Source organism: Chiloscyllium plagiosum, unplaced genomic scaffold, assembly GCF_037043375.1.
Source record: "Chiloscyllium plagiosum isolate Xiang-an unplaced genomic scaffold, Cpla_swu_hap1 HiC_scaffold_30, whole genome shotgun sequence".
NCBI classification, from domain to species: domain Eukaryota; kingdom Metazoa; phylum Chordata; class Chondrichthyes; order Orectolobiformes; family Hemiscylliidae; genus Chiloscyllium; species Chiloscyllium plagiosum.
In genome coordinates, this window is record NW_028270168.1 from 24,478,485 (window position 1) to 24,493,840 (window position 15,356).

Sequence of the window (15,356 nt, forward strand, 5' to 3'; positions counted from 1 at the left end):
ACTGTTAAGAGTCAACCATATTGCTGTGGATCTGGAATCACATGTAACCCAGACCAGATAAGGAAGCTGATTTCCTTATTGAAAGGACAGTAGTGAACCAGATGGGTTTTTACAATCATCAACATGCATGTGTTATATGACCACCATTAGCCAGCTATTATAATTCCAGATTTCTTTAAAAATTTTATTCAATTTTCATCATTTGCCAAGGTGAGATTCAGGCCCATGTCCCTAGAACATTACATGGTTATTCTGGATTACTAGTCTTGTGACTTCACTATTATGCCACCACCTCCTCAATGAGAATGAGAAGCAGAGCCTAATGTTGCTCTCCAGGTCAGGTATAAACCAATTAGATTAAAATGTTCTTTAATAAGCCTCTATACTCCTCAATTCTAATCTGCAGTTGAGGTGCATAGGTAATATACAGGCAAGGCAGTGACACTTTGTAATGCGATGAACTAATAATCTAGAGACCCAGGCTAATGCTATGAGGGCATGGGTTCAATTCTCATTATGGCAGATAGTGAACTTTGAATTAAATTAATAAAACTTAAATTCTAGTCTAATGATGACCATGAATCAATTATTATAAAAATTCAACTGGTTTACTAATACCTTTTAGGGAAGGAAATCTGTGTTTTTACCTGGTCTGGCCGAACTTAGATATGCCTCCAGGCTCACAGCAGTGTGGTTGAGTCTTAAATGCCCTCTGAAATTGCCTAGCAAGCTGTTATTAAACCCTTTGTTCTTAAACTCATTCTCTTAATATCTGTAGGGCACGTAACGCTGACAATCTCCAAGATACCATGATCACTATCCCTGTCCTTTTCCCACAGGCCAACCACAGATAGTGGAGTTACAGGACAGTGGGAATAACATCGGAGGGCATTTCTCTTGGGGTACTGAAAACTTACTCTGGAATTTCTTGTGAAGTCTCCTATCATCAGGTCACACATATGCAAAGAAATCTCCTGCTATTTACCACCTACAACCTCACTCCCACCTTGGCTGATGTTTTAATACTTCTCATGATGAGTGGATCAAGTCCTGAGAGCGATGAGAACATGAAGTGTACTCTGAATAGGGCAGTTCATTGTCTACAACCAAGCGTGTCTCAGTAGCACCGGTACTGAACAAGCTGACTGAGTCCTCAACGACATAACTGTTAGACTGGGCCTGCAATGGATGGTGAGGGAGCCAACAAGATAGAAAAACCTTCTTGACTTCATGTTCACCAGTCTACTAGTTGCAGATACATGTGCCCACAACAGTATTGAGAGTAGTGATCACCGCACAGTACATGTTTTCACATTGAGGATACCCTTCATCATGTTGTCAACACAGCACTTAATGAGGTATATCCAAAAAGATCCAGCAACACAAAACTGGAGAACAGCAGAATTGTAAAAAAATAATCTGTAACTTCATGGCCTTGCATACTGGTTTCACTATATAATTACCACTAATTCAGGGCATCAATCCTGCTTCACTGAAGATTGCAGGAGGCCATGCCAAGAGCAGCATCAATTAGAATTTAGGTGTCAATCTGATGAGGCTATAACACTGCATTGCGGTGCAGATCTCCAGCACAGAGTCTGTCCCTGTTGCACAGAAGGGAAGGGGACAAAGGAGGAGAGTGTTAGTCATTGGGGACTCAGTAGTTAGAGGGTCAGATAGAAGGTTTGTTGGGAACGAAAGAGACTCGCGATTGATGTGTTGCCTCCCAGGTGCCAGGGTTCATATGTCTCAGATTGTGTCTTTGGGGTCCTGAAAGGAGAGGGTGACCAGCCCCAGTTGTGGTCCACATAGGTACCAACGACATAGGTAGAAAGAGGGATAGGGATGTAAGGCAGGATTTCAAAGAGCAAGGGTGGAAGCTGAGAGCTAAAACAAACAGAGTCATTATCTCTGGTTTGTTACCCGTGCCACATGATAGCGAAGTGAGGAACAGGGAGCGATATCAGCTAAACAGGTGGCTGCAGGGATGGTGCAGGAGGGACGCTTTCAGAAATATGGATAATTGGGTGGGACCTCTACAAACAGGACCGTCTTCACTTGAACGAGGAGGGTACGAATATCATGGGTGGGAAATTTGCTAGTGCTATTCAGGTGGGTTTAAACTAGCTCAGCAGGGGAATGGAAACCTGTGGTGTACCTCCAGTGCACAGGAGTATGTGAGTTGGGAGGACATGGACAGGATTTCATGGTCCCAGGAATGTGCTGGCAGGTAGCAAGCTGGTTTGAAGTGTGTCTACTTCACCACCAGGAGTATCTGGAATAAGGTAGATAAAGTTGTGGCATGGATAGGTACCTGGGACTTCGATGTTGTGGCCATTTCAGAGACATGGATAGAGTAGGGTCAGGAATGAATGTTGCAAGCTCCAGGGTTTAGATCTTTCATTAAGAACAGGGAAGGTGGTAAAAGAGGGGAAGGTGTAGCTTTGTTAGTCAAGAACAGTATAACGGTGGCTGAAAGAACTTCTGACGAGCACTCGTCTACTGAGGTGGATTTGGGCTGAGGTTAGAAACAGGAGAGGAGATGTCACACTGCCTAGGAGATTTTTTTATAGGCCTCCGCAATGTTCCAGGAATGTGGAGGAGAGGATTGGCAAAACAATTCTGGGTAGGAGAGAAATGAACAGGGTGGTCATTATGGGGTCTTTAACTTCCCCAACATTGACTGGAAGGGCTATAACTCTAGTACGCCAGATGGATCAGTTTTTATCTAATGTATGTAGGAGGGTTTCATAATACAGTATGTTGAAGGGCTGACAAGAGGGGAAACCACACTGGATCTGGTGCTTGGTAATGAACCAGGCCAGATGTTTGATTTAGTGATAGGTGAGCACTTTGAAGAGAGTGACCATAACTCGGTTACCTTTAATTTAGCGATGGAAAGGGAAAGGTACATGCCACATGGCAAGAGTTATAGATGGGGCAAGGGCAATTATAATGCAATTAGGCAAGACTTGGGAGGCATAGAATGGGATCACAAAATGCAGGGGATGGGGCAGTCAAAATGTGGAGCTGCTTTAAGGAACAGATATTGTGTGTTTTTGATAGGAATGTCCCTGTCAGGCAGGGAGAAAGTGATATGGTAAGTGAACCATGGTTTACCAAAGAAATTGTATCTCTTGTTAAGTGGACGAGGAAGGCTTATGTGACGTTGAGATGAGATGGTTCAGATGAGACAATGGAGAGCTACAGATTAACTGGGAAGGATTTAAAGAGAGAGTTAAGAAGAGCAAGGAGGAGACATGAGCAGTTTTTAGCAGGGAAAATAAAGGAGAACCCTAAAGCTTTCTATAGGTATGTGAGGGATAAAAGGATGACTCGGGTAGGAATAGGGCCAGTCAAAGACAGAAGTGGGAAGTTGTGTGTGGACCTTGTGGAAATCGGAGAGTTGCTAAACGAATATTTCTCATCTGTTTTCACTCAGGAAAAGGAGAATATTGCAGAGGAAAAGACTGAGATATGGGCTATAAGACTAGAAAGTATTGAGGTTAGTAAGGAGCAGGTATTATCAATTCTAGAATGTGTGAAAGTAGATAAGTCCCCTGGGCTGGATGGCATTTATCTGAGGATTCTCTGGGAAGCTAGGGCGGAACCTTTGGCCTTGATCTTTAAGTCATTGTCTACAGGTTTAATACTAGAGGACTGGAGGATTGCAAATGTTGTGCCCTTGTTCAAGAAGGATAGTAGGGATGACCCAGGTAATTATGTTTGTTGTGGGAAAAGTTTTGCATAGGACTATAAGAAATAGGATTTATAATCATCCAGCAAGCAACAATTTGATCGGAGATAGTTAACATGGTTTCATCAAGGGCAAGTCATGTATCACAAACCTCATTGAGTTTTTTCAGAAGCTGACCAAGCATGTGGATGAGGGTAGGCCGATTGATGTGATGTACATGGACTCCAGTAAAGCCTTTGATCAGGTTCCACATGGTAGGCTTTTGGAGAAAATGCGGAAGCGTGGGATTGAGGGTGATTTAGCATTTTGGATTAGAAACTGGCTTTCTGTAAGAAGGCAGCGAGTGGTGGTTGATGGAAAATATTAAGCCTGGAATCCAGTTTTACTAGTGGTGTGCCATAATGATCTGTTTTGGGACCACTGCTGTTTGTCATTTTTACAAATGATTTGGATGCAGGCATAGGTGGATGGGTTAGTAAGTTTGCAGATGACACTAAAGTCAATGGAGTGGTGGAGACTGTGTAAAAATGTTGCAGGGGGACTTGGATAAACTGCAGAATTGGGCTGAGAGTTGGCAAATTTCAATGCAGATAAATGTGAGGTGATTCACTTTGGGAACCATAACAGGAAGGCAGAACACTGGGTCAATGGAAAAGTTCTTGGTAGTGTGGATGTGCAGAGGGATCTTGGTGTCAATGTACACAGATCCCTGAATGTTGCCACCCAGGTTGATTGTGCTGTTAAGAAGGCATACGGTATGTTAGGTTTTATTGGTAGAGGGATTGAGTTCCAGAGCCGTGATGTCATGCTGAAACTATATAAAACGCTAGTGTGGCCTCACTTGGAATATTGTGTACAGTTCTGGACACCCCATTACAGGAAGGATGTGGAAGCATTGGAAAAGGTGCAGAGGAGATTTACCAGGATGTTGCCTGGTGTGGAGGGAAGGTCTTAAAAGGAAAGGCTGAGGGACTTGGGCCTGTTTTCATTGGAGAGATGAAGGCGAGGTGGGGATTTAATAGAGACATAGAAGACGATCAGAGGATTAGATAGGGCGGACAGTGAGAGTCTTCTTCCTAGGATGATGACGCCGGCTTGTATGAGAGGGCATAGCTGCAAATTGATGGGTGATAGATTTAAGACAGATGTCAGAGGCAGGTTCTTTACTCAGAGTGGTAGGAGTGTGGAATGCCCTGCCTGCCAATGTAGTTAACTCGGCCACATTAGGGAATTTAAACAGTCCATGGATAAGCATATGAATGATGATGGGATAGTGTTGGGGTTGGGCTTAGATTATTTCACAGGTCGGTGCAACATCAAGGGCCGAAGGGCCTGTTCTACGCTGTATTGTTCTATTACTTACACGCCAAACAATAGAAGCAGCATGCAGTAGACAGAGAAGATCATTTCAAAACTTTCTGCCATATGAAGGTTAGAAGTAAGGCTTTGTACAATCTTTAGCAAATATGCTTGGCATTATCCACCACCCCTGGATACTGAAGTAGCCGGTATTCATATCCAACAAGACCTGGACAATATCAAGTCTTTAGCTGATAAGTGATGTAACATTTGTGCTGTCTATGTGTCAGGCTATATCCTTCACCAGATGAGGAAATAGTCTTCTCCCTAGATATTTAATGGTATTACTACTCAGTTCACCACTACCAATATTCATGAACTTACCTTTACCCAGAAACAGAACCAGACTAGACAAATTAATACTGTAAGTAGGTCAAGTGCTGGGAGTTCTATGGTGACTAACTCATCACCTATCCCTCTGATGCTACTCCACCATCTATAAATCAGAAATGCGATGGAACATTCTTTAGAAATCTTAGAATTATACAACCAGAATTATGTCAGAATTCTTTGATGAGGTAACAAGCAGAATAGATAGAGAGGAAGCACTGAATATATTATACTTGGATTTTCAGAAGGTGTTCAATAAGGTACCGTTAAGCTAATTGAAAAGAAAGAAGCTCATGGTGTTGGAGGTAAGTACATTAGCACAAATAGAGGATTGGCTAACTAATAAAAGGCAGAGAGTTGGGATAAAAAAAAGCATTTTCAGAAGGGCAACCTGTAACTCATGGATGCTGCAGGGATTAGTGCTGGGACCATAGTTATAAGAATACTTGAAGGATACAAGTTAATTATTATAACCAGTTTTGCAAATGACATACAAAAATAAATGGGAAACTAAATGGTTGAAACAAAATATTGCAGAAATTTTGAACAAACAGCTTAAGCAAATGGACAAATACCCAGCAGGTGGAATATATTATGGGAAAATGTGAGATAATGCACTTTGGCAGGGAGATGAGGGGCACTGAATATCATTTAAATGGAGAAAGAATGCAGAGAGCTGCAGAACAGAGGGATTTGAGAGTCTTCATACATAAATCTAGCATACATGTTCACCAGGTAATAGAGAAGACAAATGGAAGGTTAGCCTTTATTTCGAAGGGAATGTATTATAAAAATCGAGAGGTCTTACTAAAACTACACACAGCACTAATCAGATCATACTAAAATATTGTGAACAGATTTTGTCCCTTTTCGAAGGAAGGATTCTGAGAGGACTTGATAGGATAGATGTGGAAAGGTTGTTTCCTCTTGTGGCAGATCTAGGACCAGAGGGCATTATTGCAGTACAGGTCATCCTGCTATAACGCATGTTTTGTCAGCACAAATTGGCTATAATGCGATTGATGAATGCGTGTAGCGATTTTGTATTAGTGATCTTCTACAGAATGGTTTTCTGTAGCGGTTTTCCATAGAGCTATTTTCTATAGCGTGAGGTTGCAGAGGAACACAACTGACATATTATACTAGAATGACCTTTAAAGAGTTGTGCACTTGAAATAGAGATGATGAGGTTAAAAATCACAACACCAACAGTTTTAAATAGAAGCACTAGCTTTCGGAGTGCTGTTCCTTCATCAGGTGGTTGTGGAGTATAAGATTGTAAGGCACAGAATTTATAGCAAAGGTTTATAGTGTGATGTAACTGAAATTATATGTTGTAAAAGACCTGGATTGTTTGTTTAGTCTCTCATCTGTTAGAATGACCATATTGGTTTCAGTTCTTTCATATGTAAATTGCAACACTTTTTTAAAAGTTACATTCTCAAGTGAACTTTAACAATTAGTATCATGTTGGCCCAGATAATTTATTGAAAGTGCGAGCTTCCCTGTGTGAGACTATCTGTGCCACAGTGGTCAGACTGATTATAATCTAAAAAAGGGATTTACAGAATCTTACATGGATTCATGCAGTTTTTGAACAAAGTAAAATGTAATTCTGCAAGTACAGATTCACCCCACAAACTTATATGTGTATGTGTGCATGTGTGTTGCGGGTGGGGGGGGGGGTGGTGGGAGCGGTTATGGGTGTGTATGTGAGTGTAAAGGTGTATAAGTCTGTGAGAGGATGAGTGTGTTTGTGTGAGCGCTTGAGAGAGGGTCTGTGTGTGTGTGTGTAGAAGTTTGTGTATGTATGTAGGGGTGTGTCGTGGAAATTAAATCGACTTGACTCAATTATTAGTAAAAGCAAAGAAAGGATCTTTATTTTAAATCCTGCAGGATTGACTCACTACACTAAGCCAGATGCCTCAAAGAAAGGAGTACTGAGCCTTGTTCAGACACTTGCCTTATACTGTTTCTTAACACGCTGTCAAGGGCAGAGACTGGGAAAGCTCAAGTTATTATTCTCTCATCCCCTGGTCTTAGACATAACAGTTCTTCAGCTTTCGTTGAGTTAGACTATCACAAGGTCGAGTCGAATGTTTACAGAATTCAAACAGAGATAAGCTAACTACGACCTTCATCAAAGTATCATTTACAAAGCTCAGTACAGCATTGAGTTGAAGAAAAGCATTCTCTTTTAAATTCATAGTAAATGGATAATTAATTTCACAGTAAATGGATAATTTTCCATTCCAGGGTGGGTGTGTGTGTGTGCATAGGAGTGTCTATGTGTCTGCATCTGTCTGTGTGTATGTATAGTTCAATGGGGTCACCTGTAGTGTGACATTGAACCTAAGGTCCCGGTTGAGGCCATCTGTTTTTTAGATTAGAATCAGTGTGACCATTGTGGTAAAGACAGTCTCACACAGGGAAGCTCACACCTTCAATATATTATCTGGGCCAACATGACACCAATTGTTAAAGTTCATTTAAGAATGTAACTTTTAAAAAAGTTTTGCAATTTACGTATGAAAGAACTGAAACCAACATGGTCATTCTAACAGATGAGAGTTATAACAAACAACCCAGGTTTTTTTCAATATATAATTTTAGTTACATCACACTGCAAACTTTTGCTATAAGTTCTGTGTCTTACAATCTTATATTTCACAACCACCTGATGAAGGAGTAGCACTCCGAAATCTTGTGCTTCTAAAAATACCTGGTGGACTATAACCTGGTGTTGTGTGATTTTTAACTTTGTATACCCCACTCCAACACCAGCACCTCCAAATCAAAGATGATAAGGAATTTCTTTTCTGTGGAATTCTTTACCAAGAATAGTGTAGAGGCTGGTTCTTTAAGTATATTCAAGACTGAGTTTGACAGATTTTTAATTCAGTAAGGGAATCAAGCATTATGGGGAAAAGGCAGGATAGTGGAATTGAAGATTATCAGATTAGCCAAGATTTCATTAAATATTAAGCAGACCCGATGAGCTGAATGACCTACTTCTGCTCCTATGCTTTATAGTGTTATGGCATTCTTGGATGAATGCTATTGAGAAAAGACCAAAGAATCTCTACACAATCCAGGACAAAACAGCCCATTCAATTGCCACCATATCTACCACCTTCAACATTCACTGCAGCAACTCACCCATGCTTCTCAGACAGCACCAATCAAACCTACGACTTATACAAACAGGAAGGTCAAGAGCAGCAGATGCATGTGAACATGATCACTTGTAAGTTCACGTCCAAGCCATCTCCCACAATAACTTGGAACTATGTAATTGCTACTTCATTGTTGCAGGATCAAACTTTTGGGTACTGCCTACCTAACAGCACATTGGATATACCTACACCTCAAGGACTGTACAACGTCATGGAGGCAGACCACTATCATCTGTAGGACAATTAGGGATGGGCAATAACAAGTGACACCTAGATCCTGTGAATAAATTTAATGAAAATGTCTATTTCTTGTATTATCCATTTGGTATGCTGCAATTGGGACTGCCCATTGACAGCCCAATCAGGCCAGTTTTAGTTTGTTGGCTCATGTCATTTAACTGAATTGACAGGGCAAAACTGATGTCATAAGGAAATGCATCTTCTTATAATTTTGCATTTAAACTGAAGTTTGCGCACTCTACTTAGCAAATATTGTTTTCTAACAGATTGCATTGTTTTCTTTTTTCTAGACTCTTACCCTAAATGACGTGGTTTCTGTTCGCACATATGAGAGAGAACTTGTATGAAAAAACTCCTTTCTTCATATTACTATGCTGTTAGATGAACCTCCTTATGTAATAACTTTGCCTAAAAATAAATTACCATCCGGATGTCCCAATACTATACCAGTGATAGTTTATTGTGAATTATGAAGGGAATTTAATTTTTCTTAAATGTGACCTTTGTCATGGACCTTTTGTGGTGTGTGCTATGAAATAGCAAAAGGTTCAACAATCCTGCCAACAGATTGTATATAAATTGTTCTTGTCCTCTCCCAATTTGTTTATTCTTAATCTTAAGTGGTTTAAACCTCAGAATCGTCAGTACTGACCCTAGGCATAGCAATAGGACACCTTTTAAAAATAAAATGCTAAAAATTGCAATCTAATTGTAGGATTACTACTATGAGGACTTATTTTGACCTTGTATATGGGGTGCACAAAATTATATTTTTTAATGATGAAATTAAATATTTTTATGAATGTCAGCATGTATGTATTGTAAGCATATTGGAAGCACAGCAGCCAAGAAGCTAAATCAAAGTGCAACAACATTAACCATGTTCAATTACACATTGAGCTTGTAACCTGCATTTTAACCTCCAAAAAAATGTCAAATTCTTTGCTCTGTGGAATTTGAATTCAGTTACTATAGCTTGAATTAAGAGATAGATTAATGCCTGTCACAAAAACCTTACGATAAAAACCATTTATCAGTGCCTTTCAGGGAAGACCTACCATCCTTGTCTGCTCTGGCCTACATGTGACTTCAGATCCATGGCAATGTTGACTTGTAACTGCCCTTTGAAATGACCAAGCAAATCTCTCAGTTTTATTAAACCTCTCTGAAGTCTAAAGAAAGGAACAAAACCAGTTCAACTATACAGCTTTGACATGGATACCACAAATGAAAACAGCAACACAGTCCACTTTGCTCCTTTCTAATATCTGAGGACTTTGCTAAAATTGAGATAATTTAAAAACAATTTAAAAAATAATAAAGCACTTGTACACAAGTGTAGAAATTGTCTACCACACTACTCAGATCCCAGCTGATGGTAATACTAAACAAGTCGGGTCAAATGGCCTCCTTCTGCACTGTAACAATTCTGTGATTCTGTGAATAAGTCAGATCTAAGAATGAAGCCTGGCTTGATAGATCATAAGTTTTCTTTTTGCAGTTTGCTTACCATGGCGGCCAGCTCACAGAGCATTGTTACATGATGCTAACTTTTTTTAAACAAAAGAATATAAATATATTGCACACAAGAAACAAAAAGCAAAGCTCAATGTACAGTACAATTTAGGAAGATGTTAACATAAATAGCAAAGTGTAATATTCAGTCTTAAGTCATTCAGTTACAGTGAAATATCACTCCTGTCTTAACTTTCTAATTTATTACTCAGTTAACTTGTCAGCCTTTCTTCTTGGACTGTTGAAGAAACTTAAGCTTTCTTTTTGGTTCTGATTACATGAAGACTTCTTTCCAATTTTCACAGCCTGGGAATATGTACAAACTAAAAAAAACTGCCCATCTGAACTCAACCTGCTTAATGGCTGCTTACGACTAGTTTCCATAACATGAAGCTCAACTTTGAAAACTTTAGTAACTAATTCCCCATATGGCTAATCAAATCATTTAAGTCTTATGTTTCTTGGAAGAACTGTCTCAACTCCAATGCCCAAAATAACTTTATAACCTTTATTACTGGAATTTCGTGAGCCACTCAAAACTTTCCAATACCATCTTGAATTGATAACATTTCCAGTCAATGTTGGGGATGTTAAAGTCCCCCATAATGACACCCTGTTCCTTTCACTCCTCCCCGGAATCATTTTGCCAATCCTCTCCTCCACATCCCTGAAACTCTGCAGAGGCCTATAAAAAATCCCCAGCAGTGTGACCTTCTCTCCTGCTTCTAACCTCAGCCCATACCACCTCAGTAGACGAGTGCTCATCAAAGTTCTTTCAGCCACTGTTATACTGTCCTTGATTAACAAGGCCATACCTCCCCCTTTTTTACCACCTTCCCTGTTCTTAATGAAAGATCTAAACCCTGGAACTTGCAACGTCCATTCCTGACCCTGCTCTACTTATGTCTCTGAAATGGTCACAACATCGAAGTCCCAGGTACCTATCCATGCTGCAAGCTCACCTACCTTATTTCGGATACTTCTGGCGTTGAAGTAGACACACTTCACACCAGCTGCCAGCACATTCCTGTGACCATGAAATCCTGTCCATTCCATCCCTACTCTCATCCTTCTGTGCACTGGAACTATACCTCAGGTTCCCATTCCCCTGCTGAGCTAGTTTAAACCCACCCGAGTAGCACCAGTAAATTTCCCACCAGAATATTAGTACCCCTCTCATTCAAGTGAAGACCGTCCCATTTGTAGAGGTCCCACCTACCACAGAATTAACCCCAATTATCAATATAGCTGAAACCCTTTCTCCTGCACCATCCCTGCAGCCACATGTTCAGCTGATATCTCTTCCCTGTTCCTCACCTCGCTATCTCGTGACACTGGTAACAACTCTGTTTGTTCTAGCTCTCAGCTTCCACCCTAGCTCCTGCCTTACTTCCATATCCCTCTTCCTACCTATGTCGTTGGTATCTACGTAGACCATGACTTGGGACTGGTCACCTTTTCCCTTCAGGAGCCAAAAGATACGATCTGAGACATTACGGACCCTGGCACCTGGGAGGCAACACACCAACCATGAGTCCAATTCATTCCCAACAAACCTTCTATCTGAACCTTGAACTATTGAGTCCCCAAAGACTAACCGTCTCCTCTTTTACCTCCTTCTCTTCTGCGCAACATGGACAGACTTTGTGCCAGAGACCTGCACTCCACTGCATGCCCCTGGTAAGTCATCCCCCCCACAGTATCCAAAACGGTACACTTGTTTTTCAGGGGAATGACCACAGGAGATCCCTGCATTGACTGTTTTTTCTCCTTTGAGCAGTTACCCAGCTTTCTTCGTGCCTAGGAGTAACCATTTCCCTGTAACTCTTATCTATCACAGCCTCTGCCTCCCGAATGACCCAAAGTTCATCCAGCTCCTGCTCAGTTCTCTAATGCGGTCTTGGAGGAGCGAGACTTGGGTGCACTTCCCGCAGATGTACTTGGATGGGACACTAATGGTGTCCCTCACCTCAAACATCATGCAGGAAGAACATCCCTCTTCCTGCACTTCCATCCTTGCATGTCTCTTATCAGAATGTAAACAAGAGAAGCTTAATTATGTGTCCCTGGTGTTTAAGGTTATAGGAGGTGGTTGGGTGGGCGGCCATACAAAGATAAGGTCTTGAGTTTAGAAAACAGTCACTTATATAGCTGGAGGGAAATAAAAAAGTCCCTCCTTTCCCAGAAACTTCTGCTCTCCGATGTCAGATGTAAAGACTCAAATCAGTGACTCCCCGGTCCAAGCTCCCACCCTTCGTGCTGCTGCTGCTGAAAAACAAATGGAGGATAGGTCACGTCTCACAAATCTCATTGAGTTTGTTGAGAAGGTGGCCAAGCATGTGGATGAGGGTAGGGCAGTTAACGTGGTGTTCATGGACTTCAGTAAAGCATTTGATAAGATTCCACATAGTCGGCTGTTTTTATAAATGACTTAAACACAGGCATAGGTGGATTGGCTAGTAAGTTTGCAGATGACACTAAAGTTGGTGGAGTAGTGGACAGTGAGGAAGAATGTTGCAGGGGGACTTGGATATACTGCAGAATTGGGCTGAGAGGTGGCAAATGGAGTTCAATGCAGATAAATGTGAGGTTATTCACTTTGGGAAGAATAACAAGAAGGCAGAATACTGGATCAATGGAAAGATTCTTAGATCACTGAAAGTTGCCATCCAGATTGATAGTGCTGTTAAAAAGGCACACACTATGTTAGGTTTTATTGGTAGAAATATTGAGTTCCGGAGCCATACTGTACAAAACGCTAGCGCGGCCACACTTGGAATATTGTATACAGTTCTGGTCACCCCATTACAGGAAGGATGTGGAAGCATTGGAAAAGGTGCAGAGATTTATCAGGATGTTGCCTGGTCTGGAGGAAAGGTCTTAAGAGGAAAGACTGAGAGACTTGGGTCTGTTCTCATTGGAAAGAAGAAGGCGAAGAGGGGATTTGATAGAGACATACAAGATGATCAGAGGATTAGATAGGGTGGACAGTGAAAGTCTTTTTCCTAGGATGATGACGTCAGCTTGTACGAGGGGGCATAATTACAAATAGATTTTAGACAGATGTCAGGTTCTTTAATCAGAGAGTGGTAAGGGTGTGGAATGCCCTGCCTGCCAATGTAGTTAACTCGGCCACATTAGGGGCATTTAAACAGTCCTTGAATAAGCATATGAATGATGATGGGATAGTTAGGGGGGTGAGCTTAGATTAGTTCACAGGTCGGTGCAACATTGAGGGCCGAATGGCCTGTCCTGCGCTGTATTGTTCTATGTTTTATCTGATGGACTGCTGTCTCATTCATCATCAGCTGGTTTCTAGGGTGGTCTCCACTTCTACATTTATCTTTTAAAGAATAGCATTCAGGTTATTAGTTTGGATTAAATTTCTGAGTAGACTGATGTATTTCTGACAATTCAGGATCTATCTGTTTTGCTTCTAGCGTAGAAGGTGGACTAAATATGTCAGCCTTGTTATTTTTTCCTTTGTAATTTTACTGCACAAAACCATTTTTTGATCTTTGTGAAAGTCACCTTCATAGAGTTAAAAACTAAAATCTGTTTTTCTGCTCCTTTCAAACCCAAGTTCCCACATGATAATGATATACTAGAAGTCAACAGCACAATCAGCTGAAAAGCTTATCTAGGAATAATTACATCGACATTAAAACTCAGCATTTGAATTTACACTAACAGCGAGACCTTTAAGTGTCCCTGGGATGAGACTTCTTGAGTAGAAGAATAACTGGAACAAAGATTAGAATTAGAATCCCTACTGTGTGGAAACAGGCCCATCGGCCCAACAAGGCCATACCGACCCTCCAGAGTATCCCATCCAAATCCATTCCACTATATTTACATCCGTGAACACTATGGGCAATTAAGCATGACCAATTCACTAATTTAGCACAACCAATTTGGATTGTGAGAGGAAACCCTGGAGAACCTGAACGAAACCCATGCAGACATGGAGAGAATGTGCAAACCCCACACAGACAGTTGCCCGGGGCTGGAATTGAATTCCAGTCCTGGTGATGTGAGGCAGCAGTGGTAAACACTGAGCCACTGTGCCATCCCCCAAAACTCATTATTCATAGAGGATTGAAATGTCACTATCTATGTAAAAGCATAATAGGGGAATTCTGCCCAAGGACTACCAAAACTCTTTGTTAAAAATAAATTGTCTCTATTTGGGCCAACATCAAACCCCGTCATGTGAGATTCCAGAATTATAATCATCTGTTTTTTATGACCAGAAACAGTAACATTCAGCAGCATCAAAAAGAAGGATTCTCTCTCTCTGCCTTTGCAAGTGGCATACTCAGTTTTGGAAATGTGATTCGCTGTGAAGGAGAACGTGGAGTGAAAGATCTTTTAAACTGTGGAAATCTACTCAGTATAACTACATCCAAGGGAACTTATTTCTTATCAATTCTACTTAGCATCTCTCACCTTTTACTGTGTTCTGTTTTTATGCATGCATGAATGTTTGTGGTGGGCCCATCATGGAACTCAAGACAGGTTTCATCTTTTTCTAATGTTTGTACTTCTATTGAGTGAGTTTATAATAAAATTAACTCCTTAATTTGATTACCTCGAGATCTGACTAGCTTAGTTCTTCACAGTTTTACACATGTTCACATGAATGTTGAACACCTTTTTAAACCTTTAAACTTTGTATACTATCCTAAGGAGTAAAAAGAATAGAATTTATTCACGTCTCCAGACTTGATCAGACCAGTAGACAAAGCTAAAAGATCCAACAAGGAACAGACCATATCTAAGCTCAATAATATCTAATTGCTGAGGAGAAATCTACTACAAACCAACCGACTCCCACAGCTACCTGGACTACACCACCTCCCATCCTGCCCCCTGTAAAAACGCCATCCCATTCTCCCAATTCCTTCGTCTCCGCCGCATCTGCTCCCAGGAGGACCAGTTCAAAATACGTACAACACAGATGGCCTCCTTCTTCAAGGACCGCAATTTCCCCCCCGACGTGGTCGACGGTGCCCTCCACCGCATCTCCTCCACTTCCC

General features: G+C 41.1%; 1 protein-coding gene across 12 annotated transcripts in view; it reads left to right on the top strand.

Annotated features, from left to right (window-relative positions):
* Positions 1–14,892, top strand: part of LOC122563627 (fatty acid-binding protein, brain-like) — a 173,172-nt gene extending 158,280 nt beyond the window's left edge. For 6 of the 12 annotated variants that reach the window (XM_043717608.2, XM_043717603.2, XM_087976807.1 and 3 more), the window contains 2 exons: positions 9,093–9,143; positions 11,959–14,892. In XM_043717608.2, coding sequence (XP_043573543.2) covers positions 9,093–9,143; positions 11,959–12,075 — 168 coding nt within the window. In that variant the 3' untranslated portion in view covers positions 12,076–14,892. Of the gene's footprint in view, positions 1–839; positions 903–9,092; positions 9,247–11,958 lie in introns of those variants that run through there. The other 6 variants (XM_043717604.2, XM_043717609.2, XM_087976810.1 and 3 more) reach the window with 5 other exon arrangements.
* Positions 14,893–15,356: the final 464 nt, after the last annotated feature.